The following is a 9,467-nucleotide window of genomic DNA, read 5'->3' as shown; positions in this document are numbered from 1 at the left end:
CTTCAATAAGCTCAATCTTACTTCTCTTTAGAGCTAGCTTTCATGCATGCAAGTAGGTGATTTATTATACATTTTGGATAGATTTTCTATTGCAATTTGAGTTTAGTGTGGGAGCTGAAATCTAGATTTTGTTATCTCTTTATGCATACTGAAAATCTTCAAAAAAATAAGGTATTTCAGAAATCACAACTTAGACAATACCAACTACTACATTAAGGGTGTATCACCCCATTGAGGGTTTTGAATTCATTTAGCCTATACTTGGTTTGGAGTTGATTGGCTCACAGATTTTACCTAATTTTTTCTTGATATGGCTTTAATGACTCCTTTTGCTCCATTTGTTCCAACCATGGTTTAATTTCTCACAACATTTTAAATCAACAAAATTCTGAGCAACTAAACATTAAATGACATATATAGCATCTTTTTATCATTTATAAATATCTTCAATCCATGTTTTATCAGTTGGCAAATTGGTGAGAGCAAAATGGTTTTTTATATGTCATGCATTTGGACTTGTGAAGCTTATCTGCAGATATACTTTATTTATGTATCAAATGTATTAGCATTCATATTCACATAATTTCATGTTGAAAATATGGAAAAGGTGAAGATGCAACAAATGATTGCTGATAGATGATTGTTGATTTTTCAGAAGGCTACAAATTACTTGGTTTTTTAGAGGTTGTTAACTAAACATCTTAGTTGCACTTTTATTGCCTGTAGGCTCACTTTTAATTCCAATTATTGCTACTTAGTGTTCTAAAATTTAGTTTAGCATTGATTGTTGAATAGGTGTTGCATACTCCAAGTTTACATGTTTTAACAAATGAAAATTATGTACTTACAAAAACTTATTATAAATATGCCTCACAAGTAAACAGTTTCTTGTTTTGAGTTTTGTTTCTACCTACATAAATCCTTGTATAAGCAAGAACTCATTGCAACTTAACTTTAGAAAAAACGAAATGATTGGAGCTAAATTATTTATATGATTGTGCTTATATTCAACTTTACTTATTAAGTTTTCTCCTTATAAAAAATATGTTACAATGTTACTGAGCTTGATACATCATTTAATAGTAAATTTATCCTTTCCTAAACTTATATATTCGTCACTTGTTGATATGTTAAGTTTGTGAGACTATTCCAATTGCTGGTTTCATGCATATTATGGCATTAAAATCTACTTAAGATTAGCTTGGTGCTTTTCCACCCACACTGAATAAGAATGCACTTTCATATGAAAAGATCATAGTTCTCTAAAATGACAAGAAAAATGTAGAAATTTGATAATATAGTGATATATCTCAAGATATCCACTTTCTCCATCTCCATTTTATAATTGAAAGTTTTGATTTCATAATTTGAGAGAAAAGAGAGATGTAAAACATTAGAAGAGCATGTTTATACCAACAATTATCAAATGGTGGATAAGTATTCAAACAGTTTCATTTGTGGTTCAAAAAAAAATTACCGAAAAAGCTAAATATATTGTCGTAAGTCCAACAACCAAATGTTGAACTTAACCACAACTAATACTCAAACCAAATATCTGCCTTCTATCAAACATTATCTCAAGCTTACACGAGTAAAGAATTTAGAGCTTGTGATTAACAAGTTAAATAAAAGAAAAGGCTTCAGTTACATTTATCATGGTTTAGTTTATTTTGGTAAAACAAATTGAATCCAAGACCATTTTGCAGTTTTTGCATTGATATATGAATACAACATATAATCTAACTTGATTAAAAATTATATAGACCTGCATTACTAAAGTAGTTTGAGTATGCATTTATTTATCCACCCGTAAATCAAAAGATAGAACAAACAAACACAACTTTGATTAGATAGGAAAATACGAATCCTAAATCTAGGCTCAATATAAAATACTACCATCCCTTTGCAATGGTTATTCGTGCCTTTAGCAACTTAAAATTGGTAAATTTGTTAAAAATTTACTCAAAATTGGTTGATATTACTGGGGTATGCTCTTGCTCTTGTTCTCCCACAACTCCAGTTTGAGGTTCATTAAGGAAGCAATTGACTACTTCATATTTAAAATCTATGGATCCCATGTAAATGTGATGTAACATGCTTTTGCTGATATGACCAAAGATCGATCTTAGATTTGAGCTAAGGTGCACTCTTGAAATTCTTATTTCGCTTTTTGCATTGGGAAAATGTCAGATTTAAAATTGGAAGGGAGAAGGCTGATTAAATACAGGGTTCTCAAATCATGAGTATTTTAGATTGGGGCCATCAATTGCCCCCCTAAGAATCCCATCTCGCTAGCTCTACGGACCAACCAATCCTTCGTTGGTGCGAGGAACCAACCAATCCTTCCAAGTTGAGAAGATTTGGTTGTCAAATGATACAAGTGTTGATTTTTCATGGAACCGTGCAGCTGCAGCTCAGAATTGGTAAAAACATTCTATTGTGCTATCATGTTGAATTTTGTTATACGAGCATGTGTTATGAAATTACTTAAAATTGATTGGTCGTACTGGGGTATGATTTTGCATTTTCCCTCCCACAAGTTCACTTTCAAATTCATTAAGAATCTCATCTTTCTAGCTCTAAGTACCAGCCAATCTTTCCCTATTGCTAGGAAACCAATTAATTCTCCTGAGTTGTGAAGGTTTGGTCGTCGTCAACTGATACGAGTATCGATTTCTTATGGGACCGTTTGGGAATGAGAACAGTCAGAATATGATTGTATTCTATAACTTCAAATCTTAGATTCGAAGCTGCATTGAAAGGTATGCTTTGAAAGATCCTCAGTTTAAATAAACCGAAGATCTCAGTAACATGGATCTTAAATGCACGTTACATGTAAAAAACTATAGATTTGAGGTCAAATAGAGGGGAAGAAAAAATCCGGTCTTAAATCCATGAATCTGTAAACTTAATAATCGAACACCATTGCGGATCCTCCATGGATCTGCCCTATACATGTCATGAGCATGACCATGACCTTGGAGTAACACAAACTGGTATGGCAAATGGCCCAGGTGGGATCTATAACTTTTATTTTCCTAGTGGACGCCGGGCTTATGAAGCGTAAAGCCCACACCAGGCCTCAAATTATGCGCCCGCGAAAGGAAAGTCGAAGAAAGGTGTTGGAGATTAATCGTATTTCTTTTACCGAGACCGTTTTGTTTTCGGTTCGCGAAGGTGGAGAGATTTTCGCAGTTATTTTTTTACTCTTATTATTCTTTTTCGAGTTTTGTTTTTCTCATTTCTCTCCTTCCTCCCTATCGTGGACGGATCGGCTCGATTGTGACTCCTTCCTGCCGGGGTGCGATATTCGTTCTCCGTCTCTTTCTTTCTCATTCTTCTTCTTCCTTGGTGGACAAAATTCTTTTCCTTCCGTTCCCCTTTTGACTTTCGTTGAAACTGTTGCGTGCAGCAGACCCAAGAATGCCCAAAAAATGAAGCTTTCAGTGTAAATCTCGTGTTGCCACCGGAATCGTCTCATAAGCACGACGTTTATTTTTACTGTGTTAGCGATTTCTGTTCCTCTTCTGGTCCGGACAGAGAAATTGGGGTTTGGTTGGGAGGGAGAGAGGGGGGGGGGGTGTGGTGTGGGGGAGGCGCCGGGGGCGGGGAGGAGGGGGGGTGGGGAAGGGCAGCCATGTTGGACGGTCGGTCTTGCGTGGCGGCAAGGCCCTTCTTCTCGTCGTGCGATTCCGATAAGGATTGGTGCTTCTCTTCCTCTCCGGTCGACCCACCGAAGACGAAGCGGAGGTTGGAGGGGGAGCAGCAGCACTGCGATGAAGATGACGTCGGCACCGCTGGAGGAGGCGACATTCCCGACAAGAAACCCTGCCTCTCGACGCCTTCACGGGCGGCACCTCACAGCGGATCGGGTTTCAGACCTCTGAGCCCCAGGGACGACCAATCAGGCCAGCAGGCTCAGGGCGATCCAGCGGATGGTTCCCTGATCAACGGGCTCGATCGAGACATGTCCCTGCAGTGCCTAGTCCGGTGCTCCAGATCGGACTACGGGTCGATCTCATCGTTAAATCATAGCTTCAATTCTCTGGTTCGGTCTGGGGAACTATACCGGCTGAGAAGGATGCACAGGATCGTGGAGCACTGGGTGTACTTTGCCTGCAGTTTGGTGGATTGGGAAGCGTTCGACCCGCAACGGCGACGGTGGATGCATCTTCCGCGGATGCCGTCGAACGACTGCTTCATGTTTTCTGATAAGGAATCGCTGGCTGTTGGCACCGAATTGCTTGTCTTCGGCAAGGATGTTAATTCCCATCGCATTTGGAGATATAGCATTCTAACCAATTCTTGGTCACCTGGCCCTCCGATGGAGTCACCGAGATGCCTATTTGGTTCGGCGAGTCTTGGGGAGATTGCGATCGTCGCCGGTGGCTGTGATATTAACGGGCAGATCTTCAGTTCAGCCGAGATGTATAACTCGGAAAGGGGCGGCTGGATCGCTCTTCCTAGCATGAATTCTCCGAGGAAGATGTGCTCTGGGTTCTTCATGGACGGAAAGTTTTACGTTATTGGTGGTATGAAAAGCCAGACGGAGTCCCTCACTTGTGGAGAGGAGCTGGATTTGGACACCTTAACATGGAGGACGATCCCGTACATGTCCCCTTGCAGGGGAGAGGCAGCAGGCGCCCCGCCGCTGGTCGCAGTGGTGAGCAATGAACTCTACGCTGCTGATTGCTCGGATGCGAATGTTGTGAAGAAGTATAATAAGGAGAGGAATGCTTGGGACGTAGTGGGCAGGCTTCCAGAAAGAGCAGACTCGATGAATGGGTGGGGGTTGGCATTCAAAGCTTGTGGTGAACGGGTAATAGTTATCGGAGGACAGAGGGGTCCAGGAGCAGGGCAAACAGAGCTAAACGCTTGGAAACCCAAAGAAGGGCTGCCTGCGTGGAATTTGCTTGCGAGCAAGGCATTGGGAAGTTTTGTTTATAACTGTTCGGTAATGGGCTGCTAAAAGAATTGGTGGAGTTGTGCAATATCCGATTCAATCAAAACTGAGGTATGCTGTATGAGTGCTGTGCTGAATAATGGGTTGGGAGAACCCGTGGACAAGGGTGTATAGGGTCAGTGCTTTGTGTTCAGGAGCATGAAGTTCCGGCTGATTGGTAATCAGTATCTTGCTGTGGTCTCTCTTTCTCTCTTCCCCAAAACACCCTCCACCCCCATTTTTTCACTTTTTAATTCTCATTGGATGGGTACTAAGGGTCTACAGTCTTTCTCTCAAGGAATCTTGAGTGTTTTTTATCCGCTTCTAATTCTCATTATTGGAGATCATTTTTGTAGCAAATGTCAATTTTGCGGTCCATGAAATCTTCAAATACTGGGTACAATTGGTACATGGGTAGGTTAATAATTTGGAAGATGTGCGGTTTGTGGAAATTTCCATGCTGGGTTGACTTCGCTAATTTTAAAGGAAGTTGTCCCCTTTGAGATCGGTCCTGCAACAACATATTTTTCTGATGGTTTCACCTTTTGTGCTGTTATCTTGGCATATGGAACTCAACAATGTGTGACCATTACTGAAAGATACTCGCTGAGCTCGTGCAATACATGGTAGTTTTTTTTTTTTTTAATTTTAGGTCCTACGTATAAGATGAGAAAATCCAATTATTAAGGTTTCTAGTCTCTCCCTTCTATAGGCTGAACTCGGCAGTCCCTCCCCCTTCCATTGTCAGATTTGCTTTTTAGCAACTGGTTCCAACGGCTGGAGCAGTCCGAACGGAGTTTCTGATGAATATAAAGCAGGTCGAGGAAACATGTTTTATCTTTGCTTTCTGGTACCAATTTTGCCTCTTCTGTTTTCCAGCAACCAAACTATATTTCTCCTAGTATCTCTCCCTCACAGTCTTTCTCTCTTTGTGTGTGTGCATGTACGTTTGATGATTAAGATTTGGCTTTTTTTTTTTTTCTTTTTTCCTGTTTCCAACTGCAACTGAACCTGTGTCATATAACTGCAGGTGTGGGTTTAACACTTTTCAGAAAAGCTTGAGTGTGGGTACAGCAAAACTGTATGTGTATGTGTATCATGGTGTGTAAAAAGCTTATGTATACAAATGGGAAAAAAGGAACTATATGCATTTTGGTAGACCATAAAGCACAATAACCAACAATTATGAGCAGCCATACCTGCAGAGCATCCAGTGCTCATTTGACTTGGGTGGGCCAGCACATTTGCAACACCCATGTGACATAAAGTATAATAGCCTATTTGTGATAGCCAATTGGCCACTGGGTTTCAAAACTTGGGGCCATACTGTTCTATTCTCTTGTAATTAGGTTCAGATACTATGGTAAAGAGACCTTTCTGGAAATTGTAGCTGTCCACGGGCCATTTTTTATGTTTCATCATCATGTCCCAGATTTCCTTTAGCCTTTATCTCTGGGAGAATGCTTCCTTTGCCCTGCTTCTTCTAGCAAACTTGCTGAAGTAATCTTGATACCATGGAGTGTGGATTTAAGTCTCTCTTTGCTTACAAAACGTGTGTTTCTTGGCTAGCATTCTGACTAGAGCATTAGCCAATAAATTTAGTTAATGTCTTCTCCTTGATTGTACAATGTCTTCTGGAAAATGACTAAACAGCTATATATGCATTTATGCATGTATGTGCCCATGTGTGTAAATGTGTGTCTCTTTTTATCCCTGATTTCTTGGGATGTTGTACTGCTCTTTTTCATAGCACCATCATGGAAGTTTTTGCAATTCCATTATTGAAGAGTGGATGGAACATAACCAGTGATAAAACTGGTAGTATAGAGATGAGTTTATGGTGCTGATATGGAATATGGATAGAAGTTTTTTAGTTGTTACCTTCACCATTAAAAGATCTTTTCTGGAACCAGTGGAATCCATTCTTAGTTGCTTTAGGTAGATTGAACTGTTCTCTAGCTTGTATGTGGAGAGAACACTAAGAGTTTTCTTGCAGGAGTCCTTCTGTAAACAAGAATGGATTCATGTTCTGAGATCTAAGTAAGTTCGGTTTCAGCAGTCTGCTTCTGGTGCTCAAGGGAATTCCGAAGGAAAGTCTTGACTTTTGTCTAACACCATGAAAATGTTTCTGTGTCTATTGCCAAGAATTTTCACAATGGTTATATGATAATTTCCTGTTCATATTCTGATACTATTCCATGCTTTATCCCTAAGAATGTAAATTTAGTGCAGGGACTTAACCTAAGAATGTAAATTTAGTGCAGGGACTTAAAAAAGTAATATTATTGAATTATTTCTACAATGCTATGGGAATGTTGATATATTATTGCCAAGCCTTTCTACAATGATAATCTTCTGGTCATTTTGTAATATGTTTATTTCTGACATACATTTGATTGGTGCATTATTGTCATGATAATTTTCATTTCAGGAATAAAGAGAATGTTCAAAGAATAATGTGTAAATCTATGGGTTTGTTTATTCTAAGACAAACCTTCTAAAGTGCCTCTCAAAGTGCTTATCTCTCTCTCTCTCTCTCTCTCTCTCTCTCGCTTTCTCATCCTCTCTCTCAATGCCCATCTGTGTGCATGAGAGAGAGAGAGAGAGCATGCCTGTGTTTAGCAACTGTGAGGTGCGCATCTCAAAACCATTCTGCCTGAGTAGGTGTGATGGAATTCATTGCATAGGGCTGTGGCGCCTTGAGATTTTCCTAGCAAGAAGTCAGTTCAAAAAGGAATAAAAATTAAAGAAAAAAACAAAGGAAAAAAAGAAGAAACTTAACCACTTAACCTTAAGAAATATCTTGTTTAACCATAGAAATCACATTTGAGATAGACTAACAAGAAGAAATATCGTGGCATTGTGAAGGCTTTTTACTTTATTAAGGCCAATTTTTCTACATGAGAGATGAACTTGGAGTGCAGATGCTTAAAGTTTATTTCTGATCAGGTACATCATCTTGAAGTCTTAAGTTACTTGAGTCCTTGAATATGTATTCAGATCAAGTTTCAAGTAATTATGTCAGGGGGGTTCATTATTTTGGACCTTCCCTATCATAATACGTGGAGATTTTCTTTCCTCAGAACTTGCTTTCTTCTTTTTTCCTTTCTTTTGTTTCTTTTGTTCTTCTAGAAAGGGAAAAAAAATGTTTTCTCCTATGAAGGGAATTGACCCCTGGCATATGCATATAAGCAATATATATCAACATATGTTTGTGATGCATGTTAGGTGTTTTGTGTGTATGCATGTGTTCGACTTGGTAATGTATAGCTCATGTGTCAGCACTTGTTTGTGATGTATTTCGTTTTCTCTTTGATTTCACTGCATGTGTATGCATGTGTATGTCTGCATGCATGCATGCACATTGGTTTGTGTCTTATGGGGTCAGCTGGAGATCCTCTGGAACATAGGACACACGCGAAGAGAAATCCTCCAAAACTTTGTATTAGGAACTCCATTTGTTGTCAGCTTAGTATTTTTGTTTTCCATTCTTTATGTGCAAACTGTGAGCTTTTTAGACCTAGTTTTGGTAAACTGGGCTTTTGTATAGAGCTGTTATAGTGCTTTGATTATTTATGCTAACTTTTGTTTCTTTTGGCATTTTGGTGGTCTGATATTTCTTGAGGCAAGAAGGTCCAGAATCAAACACTCGGTGGGTTTGAGCTATGTTTAACAGAAAGTTTTCCAGCTTTTAATGAAATCTTCACGCGCATGGTTCAAAAAATGTTAATGGTGGCTGAACAAAACTGCCCGTGCGATCATTCCTCATTAACGGTTGAGTGTTTATTACAGAAGTTTTAATGTCTGAACTCTGAATGATGTAAGGATAACGTAGATTGATTCTAGTACTGGAACCAATAACTTCTGTAGGAAAAAAATCACAAGGATTTCTTGCTTCAATTATAAGAAAGTTTGGCATGGCATAAGTTGGATGGTTCCGTCATTCACATGATTGCAAGTGGAGAATTTTAGATTGGTTGTGTGGCAAAGATAGATTGTTCTTTATTTGTCAGAGTGGTCCTTTGTTTAAAAAATAAACTTGATATTGGTGATATTATTCTTTAATTTTATGGACCATCAGGGAAGCTGAAAAACAATCACCTAGAGGCACCATTTGAGTGATGGTAGCGATCTGAGTGTATGTTTTTATCATCATTTTGCAGCGCCGAATGAGAAGTTGACCTGTTACAGGGATTCTGCTTTTGTAAGAAATTGTAGGAACTGGCTGTATCACGTGGTACATATTAATGATTTTGCGAGTAATGATGAAAGGTAAGGACATCTCTTAACATGTGCCTGGTGGATTATGCACGCCTTGCTTGTTCAATGCACGCAATTGAAGGTAACTGTCCTTTTCTCGTTTTGGCAATTGGGCCTGAGAAAGTTTTATGGGCCGATTACTGTTATATGGTCCTTGAGAATCAGTGAGCATAACCTGTTCATGATTCTTCGGCTCATTGTCAACCTTGGTTTATAGGAAAACGTTACCTATTCTAGGTGCAGTCTTTGGCAATTATTTGATTTC

At 39.1% G+C, this 9,467-nt stretch overlaps 1 protein-coding gene across 6 annotated transcripts; it reads left to right on the top strand.

Moving 5' to 3' along the window:
• The first annotated feature begins 3,612 nt into the window (after positions 1-3,612).
• LOC116258616 (F-box/kelch-repeat protein At1g26930-like) lies at positions 3,613-9,213 on the top strand. Of its 6 annotated transcripts, none has more exons than XM_050079073.1 (3): positions 3,613-5,568; positions 5,655-5,760; positions 8,573-9,213. In XM_050079073.1, exon 1 carries the CDS (start codon positions 3,638-3,640, stop codon positions 4,967-4,969), a length of 1,332 nt encoding a protein of 443 aa, XP_049935030.1. In that variant the 5' UTR covers positions 3,613-3,637; the 3' UTR covers positions 4,970-5,568; positions 5,655-5,760; positions 8,573-9,213. The 6 variants fall into 6 exon arrangements, with proteins under 6 accessions (XP_049935030.1, XP_031491708.1, XP_031491711.1 ...); XM_031635848.2 differs by having other exon boundaries at positions 5,973-9,213; XM_031635851.2 differs by having other exon boundaries at positions 5,655-5,792.
• Positions 9,214-9,467: the final 254 nt, after the last annotated feature.

Source organism: Nymphaea colorata, chromosome 8 (genome assembly GCF_008831285.2).
Source record: "Nymphaea colorata isolate Beijing-Zhang1983 chromosome 8, ASM883128v2, whole genome shotgun sequence".
In the NCBI taxonomy this organism is placed as follows: Eukaryota; Viridiplantae; Streptophyta; class Magnoliopsida; order Nymphaeales; family Nymphaeaceae; genus Nymphaea; species Nymphaea colorata.
Note: the sequence above shows the minus strand (reverse complement) of the source record. Positions and strands in the feature narration are given on the sequence as shown.

Coding starts and splice junctions, on each gene's coding strand:
- LOC116258616 (XM_050079073.1), top strand. CDS start 3,638: ATGTTGGACGGTCGGTCTTGCGTGGCGGCAAGGCCCTTCTTCTCGTCG.